The sequence below is a fragment of the Loxodonta africana genome, chromosome 12, assembly GCF_030014295.1.
Source record: "Loxodonta africana isolate mLoxAfr1 chromosome 12, mLoxAfr1.hap2, whole genome shotgun sequence".
Taxonomy (NCBI): domain Eukaryota; kingdom Metazoa; phylum Chordata; class Mammalia; order Proboscidea; family Elephantidae; genus Loxodonta; species Loxodonta africana.
Genome location: NC_087353.1, coordinates 44,237,091 through 44,260,481, shown reverse-complemented (window position 1 = coordinate 44,260,481; position 23,391 = coordinate 44,237,091). Strand labels below are relative to the sequence as shown.

General features: G+C 38.5%; 1 protein-coding gene across 1 annotated transcript in view; it reads right to left on the bottom strand.

The window, feature by feature from the left end:
- The window catches only part of CLIP4 (CAP-Gly domain containing linker protein family member 4), a 110,618-nt gene that overhangs the window by 81,106 nt on the left and 6,121 nt on the right, over positions 1–23,391 (bottom strand). Inside the window, exons 2-3 of the mRNA XM_064295178.1 lie at positions 19,092–19,239; positions 1,720–1,859 (exon numbers count right to left, since the gene is read on the bottom strand). Coding sequence (XP_064151248.1) covers positions 1,720–1,859; positions 19,092–19,224 — 273 coding nt within the window. The 5' untranslated portion in view covers positions 19,225–19,239. The remainder of the gene's footprint in view (positions 1–1,719; positions 1,860–19,091; positions 19,240–23,391) is intronic.

Below are 23,391 nucleotides of genomic sequence, written 5' to 3'. Positions count from 1 at the left end.
CAACTGATTTCCAGTCATTCTGAGGAACAGACTTAGTCCATCATATCTGAATTAGTTCTCAGTAAAATGTATAGATAGAGCTGGCGTCTTTTAAGGGTAAATTTTAAATCTGCATCCAACAACAATGAAAATTTAACCTGTCACTTAAAGAGTATCTCAAGGTAATCTGGCACTCCAAATACATCCCTTAACTCTTTCAAAGAATAAGCAAAATTTTCTTTCTAATGAGCATAATGGTATGGTGTGGTACAGTGAATTTCTTAATATGAACCTTTTAGCCATGCACGGTCTTGTAACTCCCCACATAATGATTGCGAGGAACTATGCAAATGGCCCACCAAGAGGATTGGACAGGTTGCTAATAATGCAAATGTACATGGCACCCTTGTGGAAGTGGGATAATGTAAATAAGTGGTATGGAACCCAGGGGATTAGGCAGTTTTGCCATCTTGCTAGGCTTAAAATGAGCCATTCCAGAGGTGGAAAGAGGGGACCTCGCTACCACCATGAAGAGATGAAAGTGGAGTGATTCCTTGTACAGAGAACCTCCCAGACCCAGGAGACAGACAAGGAGAGACTGTAACACTGGAGACAGCACAAGAGAGTGAGAATCAGCAGCAGAAAAATGGCGGCAGCAGAACCAGGAGATAGGCATGAGACAGCACAGTGGGCTTCCTCACCCATGGGGCAAAGTGGCTACTGTGGGCGTGCCAACCCACAAAACAAGAGAGCTGAGTGCCTTTGGGCCAAGGATTACTGGTGGAGTGTGGTGCCTCTGGGTACTTATTGGCAGAGCTAAAGAGTTTGGTAACACTTATCTGAGCAAGACAGAGGCTGGGCTGAGGGGCTCTAAATGCCGAGGGGCTGAGGGGCCAAGAGGCCAGCAGCCAGAGAGAGGCCTGCCTGTGGGCATGGCTGACAACAGGCTGTCACGATCGAAGAGCTGTATCCTGAGTCATTCCTGATCCTGAATTGTAACTTGTTACTTCCCTAATAAACCTAATAATCACAGAGTATGGTCTGTTGAGTTCTGTGTGGCCATTGCAATGACTTATCGAATCCAGCAGAGTAGAGAGTGCCCTGGGAGGGACAGTGGGTGGTCAGAATTGGTAAAAAAGGTTGAAGAGAGGAGATTTGTCTGACCTCTGCCTCAGGCTGATGCTGATGGTGATTCTTCCCTTAGTGCAGTTAGACAAGGAGGTCGGACAGTGCCCCCATGCCATTTTTTGCAAATGGTATTTGAAAAAAGTATAAGCTATCTCTTCTTACAAAACATGCTGATGAAAGAATCCACTTACTTTTTCAATCCCCTCCAAAAAATCAATTTTTTTTTTATTATATTTAAGCCTCGGTCTTTGCCAAATTACTCAAATGTGTAGCTAGAACATGATGGTAATCAAATCCCTTAATAAAATACATCAAAAAATTTTGCAAAATTTATTTCTATAGAGAAAAGAAATAAGAAAAATGCCTCTCCTCCTTCCACCAAGAGTGTGTAACGTCAAAACAGAAAGGTGTTAAGAAAGTAAGGTGTACAAGGGAATGTTGGGAAGAACATGCAGTACCTACTCACTGGTGATAAAAAACCTGGAAATACAAACATCAGAATCTTAGAGGGACTCTCTTTCAATAACCATCCTTCCACTCAGACAGGGAAAAACAATTCTATGCCATTTACAACCCTAATCATGCAAATCTTCAAGTTTAAGAGTCTCTTACCTCATTTCCAATAATGTCAATGTTCTGCTGGACCTGAGGAACCCACTGTCTTAAAATGGCAAATAATTCTGATACTGAAGTTTTGGGATCAAAGAGAATTTCCTGGCACGATGCATCATTAGGATCAAAGAAAGAAAACTCTGAAATAAAAAGATACAAATTTATCAAAAAGCTTCAAATAAATATACTGAAAATAATAAATGTAAGAAGAAAATTCAAATGATGAAAAATATTTTTAGATGTTAGAAAAAGCAAGTTTACCTTACACAATTCTCAAGATCAAAGTCAAGATGGCCAGAAAGTATGAGACTGAGATTTTCATGGTGTATTAAAAAAAATACCACATTTTAATTCAGTTGAAACAAAACTTGAGTGAGTGCACAGATCTCAAACCCTCAACTTCCCAAGTACTACTTTTAGGGCACGGAAAAATTGCCAAATTTTATTGATACTTTTGTCTCTCAAATCATAGATATAAACAACAGATCCACATCTATGATAAATATTAACATAAAAAGAAGAAACATATTACTCTAGTGTATTAACAGTATACTCTTGCTGTTGTTATTTCCGACTCATAGTGACCCTATGTACAAAAGAACAAAACGCTGCCCAGTCCTGCACCATCCTCACTATCATACTAGAAGTCTATATAATTTTAAATATTCTTTTTATTTTTGGAGTCCTGGCAGGGCAGTAATTAAGAATTTGGTTGCCAACCAAAAGGTCAGCAGTTCAAATCTACCAGCTGCTCCATTAAAAGAGAATCAGAAAGACTAAAGCTAGACTGAGATACTATTAAAAATCTTACACACCAAGAGGTGAGGCCAACATGGCAGAGTAGTCAGACACTTCTGGTGAAACCTCTTACAACAAAGACCCGAAAAAACAAGTGAAACGATTATAGTTATGACAAGCTAGGAGCCCTGAAAATCAAAGGCAAAGTTACAAAACAGACTGAGCGGCAGGGGGTAGAAAAGACAGTTCAGAAGTGGAGAGGAGTTACCAGACTTGAATTGCCGGGATCCCTCAGGCACTGTTCCCGGGAGCGACTGCAGCAGGCTGGTAGCAACGTTCCTCCACAGTTTCCTCAGGGAGAAACAGTCACCCACACAGCTTACTGACACCTCCAGAACCAGAGAAAAAACAGTGCTCTCGGCAAAAGCTAAGTACTTGCATATATTTCACCACGTCCCCAGCCCCAAGCCAGCTTCAGTGACTGTCGATTTCCCTGGGCCTGAGATAGATCCTGCTGAGCGCTCTGAGCCATTGTCCTGGACTCAGAGAAGGAATAAATTCACAGTTGGGGAAAAGATAACCTGCCGACTCCACTAACCTGGAAACTCAGGTTAGAAGCGGCTCCTGTCCAGGCATAAATGGTCTATGAATTTTAAATAACTTTCCCCTCTGCATGGACCTGTGTGGGCCTATTTCAGAAGAATAGGTCTTTGTTGGCAGACTGCAACTGTTTCAGCTGTGCAGTGGAGACATGGGTATTTGATGTTTGACACTGCTTTGCCTGTTAAACAGGGTCCTCACCTACTCACATCAGGGGCCTAAGGATTGGTGGCTCCACTCAGGTCACCCAGTCACCCGTGACAGGGGTCCAAGGATAACTGGTACCTCCCAGTCCTTACAACCAGAAGCACTGGGTGCCCATGCTCCATCTATAGAACCCACCTGCCTGTGTGTTCTAGGGAACAGGGACATGGTTTCCTCACAGACACTCAGGGGATGGTTATCAGCACCCTCCCTTGTCCAGAGTGAGATCCCCTGCTGCAACCAGATACCAGTACCTATACTAATCACCCCTCCCCCTCTAAGATTGTAGGTCAGAACCTGTACCACAGACTTGATGACCAACTACCTGGATACCTGAGCTGAATCCATACAAGAAAAGTGAATGGACTCCTAGGCTGATATACCTGATAAGAGCTCTAGCCATCTGGTGACAGGATATTAGAGCTTCAAAGGTGAAAATAATCAAGCTAGCTCACTCAAGCAAGCTATTTGGGCATATCAAAAAAAAAAAAAAAAGCAAAAATCTAGGATACATTAAGCAAACATAAAAAAATAATACAATAACTTCTAGATGGCTCAGAGACAACAGTCAATATCAAATCACATAAAGAAGCAAACAATGATCGCTTCAACAAGCTTTCAAAACAAAGAATGAAGGGATCTTCTGGATGAAGATGGCTTCCTGGAATTACTGGATGCAGAAAACAAAAGATTCATATACAGAACTCTTCAAGACATCAGGAACGACATCAAGAAGGAGATCAGGCAATACGCAAAACAAGCCAAGGAAAACACAGATTAAGCAGTCGAAGAAATTTAAAACGTTATTCAAAAACACAATGAAAAATTTATTAAGTTGCAAGAATCCATAGACAGCAATCAGAAATTCAAAAGATTAACAATAAAATTACAGAATTGGACAACTCAATAGAAAGTCAGAGGAGCACAATTGAGCAAATGGAAGGCAGGCTTGATGAGCTTGAGGATGAAGCACTTGGCACCAATATATCTGAAGAAAAATCAGATAAAATAATTTTAAAAAATGAAGAAACCCTAAGAGTCATGTGGGACTCTACCAAGAGAAATAACCTACAAGTGATTGAAGTACCAGAACAGAGAGAATTGTTGAAGATTTTTTGGCAGAAAACTTCCCCGCTGTCATGAAAGACGAGGAGATATAGATCCAAGATGCTCATCGAGCTCCACATAAGGTAGATCTTAAAAGAAAGTCATAGAAGGCAGAGCCAAGATGACGGAATAGACAGACATTTCCAGCAAGCCCCCTCTTTACAACAAAGATCCGAAAAAACAAGTGAAACGAGTATATTTATGACAACCTAGGAGCCCTGAGCATCAAAGGCAAGCTTAGACAACGAACTGAGGGGTAGGGGGAGGAAGAGATGGTTCAGAAGCGGAGAGGAGTTACCAGACCTGAATTGCAGGAAGCCCTCAGGCACCATTCCCAGAGCAGTGGTGGCAGGCTGGTACTAGCGATCGGCCACAGTTTCCTCAGGGAGAAGTAGCCAGCCACACAGCCTACTTAAACCTCCGGAACCTGAGAAGAACGGCACTCTTAGCAAAAGCTAAGTACTTGAGTATATTATACCACGCCCCCCGCCCCCAAGCTGGCTTCAGCAGCTGAATTCCCTGGACCTGAGATAGGCACTGTTGAGCACCTAGAGCCATCCTCTCGGCCTTGGAGAAGGAAAAAATTTGCAATTTGGGGAGAAGATAATTTGGCAGCTCCACTAAACAGGGGAGCTCAGTATAGAAGCGGCCCCTGCCCAGGCATAAATGGTCTGTGGACTCTAAGCACCTTTCCCCTCTGCATGGACCTGTGTGGGCCTATTTCAGGAGAATACACCGTTGTTGGCACACTCCAACCGTTTCAGCTGTGCAGGGGAAAGGTGGGTGTTTGATGTTTGACATTGCTTTGCCTATTAAACAGGGACCAGGGGCCTATGGACTGGTAGCTCCACTCAGGTCACCCAGCCACCCACGACAGGAGTCCAAGGATAACAGGTACCTCCCAGGCTTACAACCAAAAACATTGGGTGCCCACGGTCCGTCTGCAGAACCCACCCACGTGCACGCTCTAGGGGACAGGGACATGCTTTCCTCAAAGACACTCCGGGGTTCAGTTCTCAGCCCCCTGCCTTGTTCAGAGTGTGACCCCCTGCTGCAATCAGATACTGGTACATACACCAATCACTCCTGACCCTCTAAGACTGTAGGACAGAACCTGTACCATGCACTTGATGGTCAGCTATCTAGACACCTGAGCTGAATTAATACAAGAATAGTGAATGTACTCCTAGACTGATATACCTGATAAAAGCTCTAGCCATCTGGGCACAGGACATCAGAGCTCCAAAGGCAAAAATAATCAAACTAGCTCACTCAAATAACCCATTTGGGCATATCAAAACAAAACAAAGCAAGAAGCTATGACACAGTAAGCAAGCATAAACTAATACAATAACTTATAGATGGCTCAGAGACAACAGTCAATATCTAGTCACATAAAGAAACAGACCATGATCACCTCAACAAGCTCTCAAAACAAAGAATCCACAGATCTTCTAGATGAGAGTGCATTCCTGGAATTACCAGAGGCAGAATACAAAAGATTAATATACAGAACACTTCAAGACATCAGGAAGGAAATGAGCCAATATGCAGAACAAGCCAAGGAACACACAGATAAAGCAACTGAAGAAATTAGAAAGATTATTCGGGAACATAATAAAAAATTTAACAAGCTGGAAAAATCCATAGACAGACAGCAATCAGAAATTCAGAAGATTAACAACGAAATTACAGAAGTAGACAACTCATTAGAAAGACAGAAGAGCAGAACTGAGCAAGTGGAAGACAGAATTTCTGAACTTGAAGACAAATCACTTGGCACTAATATATCTGAAGAAAAATCAGATAAAAGAAAATGAAGAAACCTTAAGAATCGTGTGGGACTCTATCAAGAGAAATAACCTACAAGTGATTGGAGTACCAGAAGAGGGAGGAATAACAGAAAATACAGAGAGAATTGTTGAAGATTTGTTGGCAGAAAACTTCCCTGATATCGTGAAAGATGAAAAGATATCTATCCAAGATGCTCATCGAACTCCACATAAGGTACATGTTAAAAGAAAGTCACCAAGACATGTTATAATCAAACTTGCCAAAACCAAAGAAAAAAAGAGAATTTTAAGAGCAACTAGGGATAAATGAAAAGTCACCTACAAAGGATAGCCAATAAGAATACCATCAGGCAAGAAGGCAATGGGATGACTTATTTTAAAAAATGAAGGAAAAAAATTTCCACCCAAGAATCATATATCCAGCAAAACTGTCCTTAAATATGAAGGTGAAATTAGAACATTTCCAGAAAAATGGAAGTTTGGAGAATTCGTAAAAACCGAACCAAAACTACAAGAAATACTAAAGGGAGTTCTTTACTTAGAAAATCAGTAATATCAATTATTAACCCAAGACTAGAACACTGGGCAGAGCAATCAGAAGTCAACCCAGACAGGGAAATAAATAAAAAAAAAATTGCAAGATTAAAAAAAAAAGCTCAAAACCGAGTAAGAACGATGTTATTATATAAAAGAAGACAACATTAAAACAATGAGGAGGGACTAGGAAATGTAATCATACATCTTCCATATGGAGAGGAAGATACGGCAATACAAAGAAACAAAAGCTAGGTTTAGATTTAGAAAAATGGGGGTAAATAATAAGGTAACCACAAAGGAGACAAACTACCCTACTCATCAAAATAAAATACAAGGAAAAAAACAGAGACACAGCAGAAACAAAAGCAACAACAACAAATATGAGGAAAGGACAATACATAAAGATAATCTACTCAGCACATAAAATTAAGTGGGAAAAACAAATTGTCAACAACACACAAAAAAAGGCATCAAAATGATAGCACTAAATCCATACCTATCCATAATTACCCTGAATGTGAATGGACTAAATGCACCAATAAAAAGAGAGAGAGTAGCAGAATGGATTAAAAAACAAGATCTGTCTATATGCTGCCTACAAGAGACACACCTTAGATGTAGAGACGCAAAACAAACTAAAACTCAAACGATGGAAAAAAATATATCAAGCAAACAACAATCAAAAAACAGTAGGAGTGGCAATATTAATTTCTGACAGAAGAGACTTTAAACTTAAATCCATCAGAAAGGATAAGGAAGGACAGTATATAATGATTAAAGGGACGATATGTCAGGAGGATATAACCGTATTAAATATTTATGCACCCAATGACAAGGCTATAAGATACATAAAACAAACTCTATCAGCATTGAAAAGTGAGATAGACAGCTCCATAATAATAGTAGGAGACTTCAACACACCACTTTCAGTGAAGGACAGGACATCCAGAAAGAAGCTCAATAAAGACACAGAAGATCTAATTGCCACAATCAACCAACTCGACCTCATAGATACAGAACACTTCACCCAACGGCAACCAAGTATGCTTTCTTTTCCAATGCACATGGAACATTCTCTAGAATAGACCACATCTTAGGTCATAAAGCAAGCCTTAGCAGAATCCAAAATGCTGAAATACTACAAAGCATCTTCTCTGATCATAAGGCCATAAAAGGGGAAATCAATAACAGAAAAAGCAGGGAAAAGAAATGGAACATTTGGAAACTGAACAATACCCTGCCCAAAAAAGACTGGGTTATAGAAGATATTAAGAATGGATAAAGAAATTCATGTTAAAAAAATTCATAGAATCCACTGAGAATGAAAACACTTCCTATCAGAACTTTTGGGACACAGTGAAAGCAGTGCTCAGAGGTCAATTTATATCAATAAATGCACACACCCAAAAAGAAGAAAGGGCCAAAATTAAAGAACTATCCCTACAACTTGAACAAATAGAAAGAGAGCAACAAAAGAAACCCTTAGGCATCAGAAGAAAACAAAAAATAAAAATTAGAGCTGAACTAAATGAAACAGAAAACAGAAAAACAATTGAAAGAATTAACAAGACCAAAAGCTGGTTTTTGGAAAAAATCAACAAAATTGATAAACCATTGGCCAAAATGACAAAAGAAAAACAGGAGAGGAAGCAAACAACCTAAGTAAGAAATGACATGGGTGATATTACAACAGACCCAACTGAAATTAAAAGAATCATATCAGATCATTATGAAAAACTGTACTCTAACAAATTTGAAAACCTAGACGAAATGGATGAATTCCTAGAAACACAATACTACCTAAATTAACAAAAACAGAGGTAGAACAACTAAATAGACCTATAACAAAAGAAGAGATTGAAAAGGTAATCAAAAAACTCCCAACAAAAAAAAAAGCCCTGGACCAGACGGCTTCACTGCAGAGTTCTATCAAACTTTCAGAGAAGCGTTAAAGCCACTACTACTAAAGGTATTGCAGAGCATAGAAAAGAAGAGAATACTACCAAACTCATTCTGTGAAGCCACCATACCCCTGATACCAAAACCAGGTAAAGACACCACAAAAAAAGACAATAACAGACCTATATCCCTCATGAACATAGATACAAAAATCCTCAACAAAATTCTAGCCAGTAGAATTCAACAACATATCAAAAAAATAATTCACCATGACCAAGTGGGATTCATACCAGGTATGCAGGAATGGTTTAACACTAGAAAAACAATTAATGTAATCCATCACATAAATAAAACAAAAGACAAGAATCACATGATTTTATCAATTGATGCAGAAAAGGCATTTGACAAAGTTCAACACCGATTCATGATAAAAACGCCCAGCAATATAGGAATAGAAGGAAAATTCCTCAGCATAATAAAGGGCATTTATACAAAGCCAACAGCCAACATCATCCTAAATGGAGAGAGCCTGAAAGCATTCCCCTTGAGAACGGGAATCAGACAAGGATGCCCTTTATCACTGCTCTTACCCAGCATTGTGCTGGAGGTCCTAGCCAGAGCAATTAAGCTACATAAAGAAATAAAGGGCATCCAGATTGGCAAGCAACAAGTAAAATTAAGTCTATTTGCAGACGACATGATCTTATACATAGAAAACCCTAAGGAATCCTCAAAAAAACTACTGAAACTAATATAGAAGAGTTCAGTAGAGCATCGAGATACAAGATAAACATACAAAAATCAGTTGGATTCCTCTACACCAACAAAAAAAACATCGAAGAGGAAATCACCGAATCAATACCATTTACAGTAGCCCCCAAGAAGATAAAATACTTAGGAATAAATCTTACCAGAGATGTAAAAGACTTACACAAGAAAACCACAATACACTTCTGTAAGAAAGAAAAGAGACCTACGTAAGTGGAAAAACATACCTTGCTCATGGATAGGAAGACTCAACATTATAAAAACGTCTGTTCTACCAAAAGTGATCTATACATTTAATGCAATTCCGATCCAAATTCCAATGACATTCTTTAATGAGATGGAGAAACAAATCACCAACTTCATATGGAAGGGAAAGAAACCCGGGATAAGTAAAGCATTGTGGAAAAAGAAGAACAAAGTGGCAGGCCTTACTCTACCTGATTTTAGAACCTATTATACCACCACAGTAGTCAAAACAGCCTGGTACTGGTACAACAACAGATACATAGACCAATGGAACAGAATTGAGAATCCAGACATAAATATATCCACATATGAGCAATTGATATTTGACAAAGGCCCAGTGTCAGTTAATTGGGGAAAAGATAGTCTTTTTAACAAATGGTGCTGGCATAACTGGATATCCATCTGCAAAAAAATGAAACAAGGCCCATACCTCATTCCATGCACAAAAATGAGCTCAAAATGGATCAAAGACCTAAATATAAAATCTGAAACGATAAAGATTATGGAAGAAAAAATAGGGACAACCCTAGGAACCCTAATACATGGCATAAACAGTATACAAAACATTACTAACAATGCAGAAGGAAAACTAGATAACTGGGAGCTCCTAAAAATCAAACACCTCTGCTCATCTAAAGACTTCACCAAAAGAGTAAAAAGATAACCTACAGACTGGGAAAAAGTTTTTAGCTATGAGATTTCCGATCAGCACCTAATCTCTAAAATCTACATGATGCTGCAAAAACTCAACTGCAAACAAGCAAATAACCCAATTAAAAAATGGGCAAAAGATATGAACAGACACTTCACTAAAGAAGACATTCAGGTAGCTAACAGATACATGAGGAAATGCTCACTACCATTAGCCATTAAAGAAATGCAAATCAAAACTACAATGAGATTTCATCTCACTCCAACAAGGCTGGCATTAATCCAAAAAACACAAAACAATAAATGTTGGAGAGGCTGTGGAGAGACTGGAACACTTACATACTCCTGGTGGAAATGGTACAACCACTTTGGAAATTGATTTGGCACTTCCTTAAAAAGCTAGAAATAGAACTACCGTAAAAAAAAAAAAAAAAAATCCCACTCCTCGGAATATATCCTAGAGAAATAAAAGCCTTTACACAAACAGATACATGCACACCCATGTTCATTGCAGCACTGTTTACAATAGCAAAAAGATGGAAGCAACCAAGGTGCCCATTAACGGATGAATGGATAAATTATGGTATATTCACACAATGGAATACTACACATCAATAAAGAACAGAAATGAATCTGTGAAACATTTCATAACATGGAAGAATCTGGAAGGCACTGTGCTGAGTGAAATTAGTCAGTTGCAAAAGGACAAATATTGTATAAGACCACTATTATAAGAATCTGAAAAACAGTTTGAACAGAGAAGAAAATATTCTTTGATGGTTACGAGAATGGGGCAGGAAGGAGGGAGGGAGAGGGGTTTTCACTGATTAGATAGTAGATAAGATATATTTCAGGTGAAGGGAAAGACAACACACAATACAGGAGAGGTCAGTACAACTGGACTAAACCAAAAGCAAAGAAGTTTCCGGAATAAACTGAACACTTCGAACGCCAGCGTAGCAGGGGCAGGGGTTTGGGGACCATGTTTTCAGGGGACATCTAAGTCAACTGGCATAATAAAATCTATTAAGAAAACATCCTGCATCCCACTTTGGAGAGTGGCGTCTGGGGTCTTAAACACTAGCAAGCGGCCATCTACGATGCATCAATTGGTCTCAACCCACCTGGAGCAAAGGAGAATGAAGAACACCAAAGACACAAGGTAATTACGAGCCCAAGAGACAGAAAGGGCCACATAAACCAGAGACTACATCAGCCTGAGACCAGAAGAACTAGGTGGTGCCTGGCTACAACCGATGACTGCCCTGACAGAGAACGCAACAGAGAACCCCTGAGGGAGCAGGAGAGAAGTGGGATGCAGACCTCAAATTCTCGTAAAAAGACCAGACTTAATGGCCTGACTGAGGCTAGAAGGATCCCAGAGGTCATGGTCCCCGGAGCTTCTATTAGGCCAAGACAGGAACCATTCCCAAAGCCAACATTTCAGACAGGGATTGGGCTGGACTATGGGATAGAAAATGATACTGGTGAAGAGTGAGCTTCCTGGATTAAGTAGAAACATGAGACTATGTGGGTAGCTCCTGTCTGGAGAGGAGATGAGGGGGCGGGGGGTCAGAAGCTGGCCAAATGGACACGAACACAGAGAGTGGAGGGAAGAAGTGCGCTGTCTCATTAGAGGGAGAGCAGCCAGGAGCATATAGCAAAGTGTACGTAGGTTTTTGTGTGAGAGATTGACTTGGTTTGTAAACTTTCACTTAAAGCACAATTAAAAAAAAAAATTCTTACATAGCAAAGTGGTCCTTTAATTACATTCAGAAAAGAAAATTAAAAAAAAAAATAGGCATCTGGCTTGAAAAAGCACTTTGCATAGTTTCCTGAACATAGATTTGGGTGTGTTTCTTATAATAAGCAGTTAAGTGAATATGTTGTTGCTGCTCTTTAATTCACTCGCTAAATATTTATAGATCAATCACTTTCCTGGGCATTGGCATTTTCTAGTAGAGACATTTCTAAATATACACCGAGTCATACTCTTCTGCATATGTCCACAAGGTGACATTTACAAGAATACTTATTCTGGCATTGATTACAATAGCAATGAAATTATAAACAGAAAGTCTATACACAGAAGATGGGTAGAGTGTGGCATAGTCATGGGATAGAGGCTATGCTTATCTACAATTAAATAAATGAATTAGATATCTAAGTGATAAGGACAGATCACAAAAAACACATGGTGAATAAAATAAAGTTGCAGAAACATGTATAATATGTATCGAATGTACAAAAGGTTAAGTAGAGACATAGAAGATATAAAAAAAGACTCAAATCGAACTTTTAAAACATGAAAACTACATCTGAGATGAAAAATACACTGGATGAGATTATCAGCTGATTAGATACTACAAAAGAAAAGGTTAATGAATTTGAAGATATAGCAATAAAAGCTATCCAAAATGAACCACAGAACAAAGAATTAAAAAAAAAAAAAGAGTATCAGTGAACTGTGGAACAATTCCAAGTGGTCAAATATACATGTAATTGGAGGGCAGCGGCAGAAAAAAAATATTTGAAGAAGTAATAATTTCCCAAACTAAAACCCATAGATCCAAGAATCTCAACAAACCTCAAGCACAGTAAACAGAAAATTACAGCACAGTATACTATAATAAAACTGTTCAAAGCCAATGATAAAGAGAAAACCTTAAAAACAACTACTGAAAAAACCATATTACCTGCAGAGAAACAAAGATAAGGAAGAGAGGAGATTTCCCATTAGAAAGAATAAAATTGAAAAGACACTGGAGCAACATCTTTAAAGTACTAAAAAGAAACTATCAACCTAGAATTCTATATCAAGCAAAAATATTTTTCAGAAAAGAAGGCACAACAAAGATGTTTTCAGACATATAAAAGCTGAAAGAATTCATCATGACAAACCTGCACTACAAAGAAGCATCCAGGAAGAATGAAAATGATACCAGATGGATCTACACAAAGCAACGAAGAGCCCTGGAAATGCTAACTACCCATTTATATGAGTAAATAATATATTACTATCATTATTTATTTAAATCTCTAAAAGATAATTTACTGTGTAAACAAAAAAAATAATAACAATGTATTGCGGGGTTTATAACACATGTAATTGTATTCTATGTAAACCAGCTCTGAAGGCATTCTCAAAAGCAAAAGATTGCAAAACTCTTTGTGTAAGGACAGTATATACTCTTTTGGGGTAACTGCCTTGAGAGTCAATGCTGAAATGAATATCTAAGCTCTGGTTTGGGTTTGTTTGGATTGGTTTGTTTTCCTTTGTTTCTTGGTTTTAATCTCATTGGTCAGTCTCACATTCAATGGTTTCCCATTACAGCTAGCTAAAACACAAATTCCTTACTGAGGCCACAGGAGCTGCAGGATCTGGCTCCTGCCTTCCTCTCCAACTTCATCTCCTGCCACTCTGCCCCTCAATCCCTTTGCTGCTCAGTCACAAAATGGCCTTCCATTAATTCTTACATTACACCAAAATTTTTCCCAACTCTGTACCTTTATCCTTCAGATGACCACCCCACTTGTCTCCGTTACTCGTTTCCACAGCACTGTGCTTCTTTTCTCCACAGCACTCATTATAGCCTACAATATTTTTGTTTTATTCATTTGTTTACCATCTGTCTTCCCTAGTAGAATGTTTGTCTTGTCACTGTGATGTCCTCAGCATCCAGGACAGTACACGTGCCGCTCAAGAGGCCCTCAATAAATACTTGCCCAGTAAATACAATTCTACACACCAGTTTTTAAGAGGAGAGTGACAAACTACAGTGCACAGAGAAGATGACAACTGGGTGATAAGGGTCGAGAAATGCTGACAATGAGGAACCCACGAAGAACTAGGAGCATGGTCGAAGAACAACACAGACTCAGTACAAATTTATTCAAATCATCTTCAAATATTTGAAGGCCATCATATTTTAAAGAAGCATTTGTTCCACATATTAAACTAGTATCAGTTGGTCCAAGTTTCAGGGAGACATTTTTCAGTCTGCACACAAAAATAATTCTCTTTTTACAACTAAAGCTTTTTTTTTTAATAATTTTTATTGTGCTTTAAGTGAAAGTTTACAAATCAAGTCAGCCTCTCACATATAAACTATATACACCTTACTACATACTCCCACTTACTCTCCCCCTAATGAGTCGGCCCGCTCCCTCCTTCCAGTCTCTCCTTTCGTGACAATTTTGCCAGTTTCTAACCCCTTCTACCCTCCTATCTCCCCTCCAGACAGGAGATGCCAACATAGTCTCAAGTGTCCACCTGATACAAGTAACTCACTCCTCATCAGCATCTCTCTCCAACCCATTGTCCAGTCCCATCCATGTCTGATGAGTTGGCTTCGGGAATGGTTCCTGTCCTGGGCCAAGAGAAGGTTTGGGGACCATGACCACAGGGATTCTTCTAGTCTTAGTCAGACCATTAAGTCTGGTCTCTTTATGAGAATTTGGGGTCTGCATCCCACTGTTCTCCTGTTCTCTCAGGGGTTCTCTGTTATGCTCCCTGTCAGGGCAGTAATTGGTTGTGGCCAGGCACCGTCTAGTTCTTCTGGTCTCAGGATGATGTAGTCTCTAGTTCATGTGGCCCTTTCTGTCTCTTGGGCTCATAATTACCTTGTGACCTTGGTGCTCTTCATTCTCCTTTGATCCAGGTGGGTTGACACCAATTGATGCATCTTAGATGGACGCTTGTTAGCATTTAAGACCCCAGACGCCACATTTCAAAGTGGGATGCAGACTGTTTTCATAATAGAATTTATTTTGCCAACTGACTTAGAAGTCCCTGTACACTGAAGTCCCCAAAGGCCCACCCTTGCTCCGCTGACCTTTGAAGCACTCAGTTTATCCCGGAAACTTCTTTGTTTTTGGTCCAGTCCAGTTGAGCTGACCTTCCGTGTATTGAGTATTGTCCTTCCCTTCACCTAAAGTAGTTCTTATCTACTAACTAATCAGTAAATAACCCTCTCCCACCCTCCCTCCCTCCCCTCGTCACAACCACAAAAGTATGTGTTCTTCTCAGTTTATACTATTTCTCAAGATCTTATAATAGTGGTCTTATACAATATTTGTCCTTTTGCATCTGACTAATTTCACTCACCATAATGCCTTCCAGGTTCCTCCATGTTATGAAATGTTTCACAGATTCATCCCTGTTCTTTATCGATGCATAGTATTCCATTGTGTGAATATACCACAATTTATTTAACCATTCATCTGTTGATGGACACCTTGGTTGCTTCCAGCTTTTTGCTATTGTAAACAGTGCTGCAGTGGACATGGGTGTGCATATATCTGTTCATGTAACGGCTCTTATTTCTCTAGGATATATTCCGAGGAGTGGGATTTCTGGGTCCTATGGTAGTTCTATTTCCAGCTTTTTAAGGAAGTGCCAAATCGATTTCCAAAGTGGTTGTACCATTTTACATTCCCATCAGCAGCGCATAAGTGTTCCAATCTCTCCACAGCCTCTCCAACATTTATTGTTTTGTGTTTTTTTTGGATTAATGCCAGCCTTGTTGGAGTGACATGGAATCTCATTGTAGTTTTGATTTGCATTTCTTTAATGGCTGATGATTGAGAGCATTTCCTCATGTATCTGTTAGCTGCCTGAATATCTTTAATGAAATGCGTGTTCATATCCTTTGCCCAATTTTTAAGTGGGTTGTTTGTCTTTTTGTGGTTGAGTTTTAACAGAATCATATAGATTTTAGAGATCAGGCACTGGTCAGAGATTTCATAGCTGAAAACTTTTTCCCAATCTGTAGGTAGTCTTTTTACTCTTTCGGTGAAGTCTTTAGATGAGCATAGGTGTTTGATTTTTAGGAGCTTTGTCTTTTTTAGTAATGTTTTATATTCTGTTTATGCCTTGTATTAGGGCTCCTAAAGTTATCCCTATTTTTTCTTCCATGATCTTTATCGTTTTAGTCTTTATATTTAGATCTTTGATCCATTTGGAGATAGTTTTTGTGCATGGTGTGAGGTATGGGTCCTTTTTCATTTTTTTGCAGATGGATATCCAGTTATGCCAGCACCATTTGTTAAAAAGACTATCTTTTCCCCAATTAACTAACACTGGGCCTTTGTCAAATATCAGCTGCTCATATGTGGATGGATTTATATCTGGGTTCTCAATCCCGTTCCATTGGTCTATATGCCTGTTGTTGTACCAGTACCAGGCTGTTTTGACTACTGTAGCTGTATAATATGTTCTAAAATCAGGTAGAGTGAGGCCTCCCACTTTGTTCTTCTTTTTCCATAATGCTTTACTTATCCGGGGCTTCTTTCCCTTCCATATGAAGTTAGTGATTTATTTCTCCATCACATTAAAAAATGTTGTTGCAATTTGGATCAGAAGTGCTTTTGGTAGAATAGACATTTTTGCTATGTTCAGTCTTCCTATCCACGAGCAAGGTATGTTTTTCCACTTATGTAGGTCCCTTTTAGTTTCTTGCACTAGTACTTTGTAGTTTTCTTTGTATAGGTCTTTTACATCTTTGGTAAGATTTATTCCTAAGTATTTTATCTTCTTGGGGGCTACTGTGAATGGTATTGATTTGGCGATTTCCTCTTCGATGTTCTTTTTGTTGATGTAGAGGAATCTAACTGATTTTTGTATGTTTATCTTGTATCTTGATACTCTACTGAACTCTTCTATATTAGTTTCAGTAGTTTTCTTGAGGATTCCTTAGGGTTTTCTATGTATAAGATCATGTCGTCTGCAAATAGACTTAATTTTACTTCTTCCTTGCCAATCTAGATGCCCTTTATTTCTTTATCTAGCCTAATTGCTCTGGCTAGGACCTCCAGCACAATGTTGAATTAGAATTGTTACAAAGGGCATCCTTGTCTGGTTCCCGTTCTCAAGGGGAGTGCTTTCAGGCTCTCTCCATTTACGATGATGTTGGCTGTTGGCTTTGTATAAACGCCCTTTATTATGTTGAGGAATTTTCCTTCTATTCCTATTTTGCTGAGAGTTTTTATCATGAATGGGTGTTGGACTTTGTCAAATGCCTTTTCTGCATCAGTTGATAAGACCGTGTGCTTTTTGTCTTTTGTTTTATTTATATGGTGGATTACATTAATTGTGTTTCTAATATTGAACCAACCTTGCATAGCTGGTATGAATCCCACTTGGTCGTGGTGGATTATTTTTTTTTATATGTTTTGAATTCTATTGGCTAGAACTCTGTTGAGGATTTTTGCATCTATGTTCATGAGGGATATAGATCTGTAATTTTCTTTTTTTGTGTTGTCTTTACCTTTTTTTTTTTTTTCACCTGGTTTTGGTATCGGGGATATGCTGGCTTCATAGAATGAGTTAGGTAGTATTCCATCCTTTTCTATGCTTTGAAATACCTTTAGTAGTAGTGGTGTTAACTCTTCTCTGAAGGCTTGGTAGAACTCTGCAGTGAAGCCGTCCAGGCCAGGGCTTTTTTTTGTTGGGAGTTTTTTGATTAACTTTTCAATCTCTTTTTTTGTTATGGTTCTATTTAGCAACTAAAGCTTTTTAACAATGAAGTGTACTACTTCATTAGTTTCTCCCTATTGAAGATATCCAAGAGGCTGAATGGTTATCTATCAGAAATCCCAAAAGCAGTATCTCTATACTGGGAGGTAAGTAGGAAATTTGAACTATTGGTCCATTACAATTCTCTAAAAATCTATAATTCTAAGAATATAGGCAATGTTTAATTTCTTTTATACAAAGGGATCAATATCCATTATCATATCTCATTTTATTCAACAAAGCCTTGATTGAACAATTAATATCAACAAATGACTATATGAGCCTTTATGAGATAAAAATAAAACAGGATTGCTACTCCATCCCAAAAAGCTATAGTCTAGGAAAGGAAAAAGACCATTATAACTCAGGCTAGAATGAGATAAGTGTCTCAAGCAAGGTACATGTGTTTTAGTTCAAGGTTTTCACCACATAACTGATTTTGTTATACTGTATCTGAAATCTGAAAACCTCAGTCAATTTTTGAATAAGCTGGAAAGAACTCCTCCAAGGTATAAATTTTATGTAATACTTTTGATGACTTCAAGGTAAGCTGCTATAGAATCTAAACACACACACACACAAATGGGAGATGGGGTGTTATTAGAATGGCTATGACTAAAAAGACAAGTTGCCAATTCAGTCATTTTATATCTACTGATTTTTAAAATTTATATTAGCGCCAAAGAATTTTGATATGGTGACCTAATATTTTATCTGAAAACTCTAAACTGGAATTGTAATACTATCAAATGTATCTCCTGGTTTTCTTTTATTAATTTACGAAGTCTGTGATAAAATATGGTCCTGGGGAAATAAGTCTAAACAGATAAAAACTGGAGCACTTCTGTATTTATATTTTACAGAGGAGATTTAAGGAGAAACTATGAACCAATCTCACTTCACATTTCAGGGGAGGGTCTCTTATCCTCCTCTGCTTAACAACATGTTTTTTTTAGCAAGTCAGTATATTTAACCAAAATAAATACATCAATAGCAGAAGAATGCTAGATATCTAATCACCATTAAAAAAAAAAAAAAAAAACTTTTATCACCATTGCGTTCTAAAAATAAAATCCACCATGGTGCTTAAAATGAATGTTTTTACATAATAAAAATGCTGACAGCAGAAATAAAGCATGTAGCTTAAGAGGCAGAAAAAGCAAATAAGCAATTGTATTTTTAAAAAAGAAAAACTTTAGCAATTTTATGAAAACCATAGCAAATGGTCTTGGGAAAAATTATGAGTGCAAAATGGGGAAAGGACAGAAGTCAAGCTGCGAGTTCGTAGAAAATAACACAGCTACTTAACATACCACAGTCTGAAGGCATTGGTGCTGCAGAAACAGAAAAGATAACTGGTGTATCAGAAACTGGAAACAAAAACGGGTATCTTCCGATCAAAGGATTTCCTTCTAATGAAAGATCTGGAAGGTCCTCTATGGTCATCTTCTAGAAAGCCACCTTTAACGAAGAAAACAAAACAAAACAAAATCTATTTGTATACAACTTAGAATGACTGTTTTCAGTCACAAAAACTCATGTTCTTTTAACTTTTACTATCTAACATACTGAAATTTCAACCTCAACCTTCACGAATCTCTTTTTTATTATGGGGGGAAAAAACTTACTTTTAGCAAACAGTTTAAAAAAAAATGTGTATTGCTTCACACTGCCTCTATACAGCTCAAGAGTAAAAACAACTATGTATTTCCCAGTAATAGGGGAAACCATTTCTAAAATGCTGAGCGAATCTAAATGAGTGACATTCCCTTTACTCACAGTAACACACATGGCATATTATCCCTTGTACATAAGTCTTTAACTTCTCATAGATGCTAACACAAGTTATATCATCTGTCATCCAACAGCTCATGCCATGTGCTCACCTCATGAACACAATCTAGTTTAGAATGTTCCCATTTATTTCCTGATACCCCAGAAAACGACTAACAATTAATCACGTGTATCCTACAGCTCCAAAAGCTTACCAACACTGTTCACTCCCTAATTAACAACATCCACCCAGACCCGGTGCCATCGAGTTGATTCCGACTCATAGCGACCAACGTCCACAGATACGTTTATTTTATCCTAGCAGAAGATAGGAGGCCATGTCTTTTTAACTATAATCACTTATATCACCTTTTTCACAGAAAACATGAGAGCTTAGAATAAATTTGCTCTAAATTATGCATATGCTGCACTCCAACCTACATCTCAGAAATGACATAGAAAGTGGAGAAAATAAGTAGAACTGAGCCATGAAGCCAAACACCTGGTTTCTGTTGCATCAGATCTTTAAAGTCTGAAATATTATGAGCCCCATATCTGGTTTTTTTTTTTTTTTTTTTTTTGAGCCCTGGTGGCACAGTGGTTAAGAGCTCAGCTGCTAACCAAAAGGTCAGCAGTTTGAATCCATCAGCTGCTCCTTGGAAACCCTATGGGACAGTTCTAAGCTGTTTTATAGGGTCACTATGAGTTGGAATCGATTCAACAGCAACAGGTTTAGTTTGTTTTTTTATATCTGTTTTATGTATAAGCAGAAAATCATATCATAAAGCCAAACAAAAATTATTTGTAGATGACTTCAGTACAAAAGTAAAGTAGAAATGGCTAACCGACAGCTTACTCTAGTAGTAAACAATGTCTCTCTGAGCTAATGGATTTCTTTTCCATTTCAGTCACGTTTTCTCAACACTAGCAGAAACTAGAGAGGAGAATGCTTTCTTTTCTCTCATAAGGTGTATGATTACATGAAGTGGATAATATATATTAAATAACCTAGTCCAGTGTTACTATGTTAGAGGTGCTTAAGCTTTCTTGGATGCTAAAATTACCTGCCACCCAATACTTTGAATCATTTTAACATTAACTTGGCCACATATATAGGAAGGTGACTATCAAATACTATCAATTCCCAAAAGTAGGACATATCATAAAGACAGCCCTCCTTTAACACTATAGCTTCTCCCTAAATCAGGATTTCTTCTTGCTGGCCTCCACTTGCTGGTGGTAAATTTTGGCAAAATATTCTACACAGGGTATAAAGCTTCCTTTAAAGTCAAGGAACAGAAATAAAATTTATCATCTATTAAGAAACCGGAAACCCTGGTGGCGTAGTGGTTAAGTGCTACAGCTGCTAACCAAAGGGTTGGCAGTTCGAATCCACCAGGTGCTCCTTGGAAACTCTATGGGGCAGTTCTACTCTGTCCTATTAGGGTCGCTATGCATCGGAATCAACTCAATAGCACTGCGTTTGGTTTTTTTTTTAATTAAGAAACCACTGTATACAAAGCACTATTCTAGATGTTTCAGAGATTACAAAAAATGAATAACAGACAAGTCCGTGCTTGCTAGATAGTTTACAATCTATGAGAGTAAATAACACTAATAACTGCAGACTATGAGACAGAATGGGATATGTTCCAAAACATATGTGATCTTCTGAGAACCAGAAATGGCTCAGTTAATACGGCACCCCCTGAGATGGGTCTTGCAATATAAGTAAGCAGAAACGGGGGCAGAAATTGAAAAGATAAGTATGTTAAATGAACAGCAGGCTGAAATTGGGGGTACATCTAGGGGAACAGTAAGATGTAAGGATATGATAGTTTCTGAGGGTCATACTGAGGGCACTTTAAATACCAGAGCAAAGACCAAACCACTTAATTCCATAATCACTAGGAAACTATTAATTTTTAAAAAGGGGAGTGGTATGATTCCAGCTGTGTTTTACAAGACTGATCTGACTGTAATCTCACTTTCAAACCCAGTCATGCTTTTTATCCTCTGAATTCTTCAGCAAAGTGATTGTGCAGTTATCTTCCCCAGTTGGTAAGAGGGGCCACCAAATGACCTACCATTCAAAACACAACAGGATTTCCCCTCCAAAAATATTTCTGAAAGTTATCCTCCATTTCCTTATAAATTGTAACAATTCTTATAGGTAAGAACTATATCTTACACAACTATCACCTCCCATAAGAATGGTGTCTTACACACATTTAATATTTGAATCCTAGAATGAAGGTGGAAAGATAATGCATTTAACAAGATCTAGTGAACTTTATTGTTTCACATGATAGAAACCTCAAGCCCGGAGAAGTTACAATATGACCTGACCAATTTAGTAAACATTCTTTGTATTTTGTGCCTTCCTTATATTTTTTTCCTAGTCCCATTTGTTTTCCTTAATGAAAATGCTCAACATCTATCCTTTTGCCCACCAACGAAAACCATATTTATCTCCACAGACTTCCGTATAATCTTAGAATCCTTCCCTAAAAGCAATTTCTGGATCTGAGGACCTAGGACATGTAAGAATCTTGGTCAAACTTCAAGATGTACAGACCTGGAATGAGTACATACTTTCATTCCAGACACTGCTATGGTTAACTGTTAGTAACTGATTACATAAAGTAAGCCTAAGATGACCCTAAATACCTGTGTACATGAAAGATGCCTGGTGGCGCAGAGGTTAAGGTCAGCAGTTTGAATCCACCAGTCACTCCTATACTCTGCCTATCCGGTCACTACGAGTCAGAATCGGCAAGGTGGTTGTAGTTAAAATAGCTAAGAATCAGGTTCCCCAAACTTCAATTTAGATAGGAATTCCATCCTACCTCATCACCCCAAATTAGCTTTGAGCAAAAGTATTTTCTAACATGGCTCTACTATCACAGATTTTTCAGGGACTCCTGGTCCATGCCTTAACACAGGATGGTGAGCTGAGATGCACATTAACTTACTCCAAGCAGTTCAGGACTGTCAAGGCGCCGCTAAAGCTCCTCACTACAGACAAGAGACTCCTCAGATTAATCTGAAATATGCTGCAAAACTCCCACGTGTCTGTCTGTTTGTCATACTGTGGGGGTTTGCATGTTGCTGTGATGCTGGAAACTATGCCACCAGTATTCAGATACCACCAAGGTCACCCATGGAGGACAGGTTTCAGCTGAGCTTCCAGACTAAGACAGACTGGGAAGAAGGACCCGGCAGTCTACTTCTGAAAAGTATTGGCCAGTGAAAACCTTATAGCAGCTGAACACTGTCTGATATAGTGCTGGCAGATGAACCCCACAGGTTGGAAGGCACTCAAAAGATGACTGGGGAAGAGCTGCCTCCTCAAAGTAGAGTCGACCTTAATGACATGGATGGAGTAGAGCTTTCGGGACCTTCATTTGCTGATGTGGCATGACTCAAAATGAGAACAACAGCTGCAAACATCCATTAATAATCGGAACCTGAAATGTACGAAGTATGAATCTTGGAAAATTAGAAATTGTCAAAAATGAAATGGAACACATAAACAAAGACATCCTAGGCATTAGTAAACCGAAATGGACTGGTATTGGCCATTTTGAATTGGACAATCATATAGTCTATGTTGGGAATGACAACTTGAAGAGGAATGGTGTTGCATTCATCATCAAAAAGAACATTTCAAGATCCATCCTGAAGCACAATGCTGTCAGTGAGGATGATATCCATACGCCTACAAGGAAGACCAGTTAATACGACTATTACTCAAATATACGCACCAACCACTAGGGCCAAAGATGAAAAGAAGATTTTTATCAGCTGCTGCAGTCTGAAATTGATCAAACATGCAAT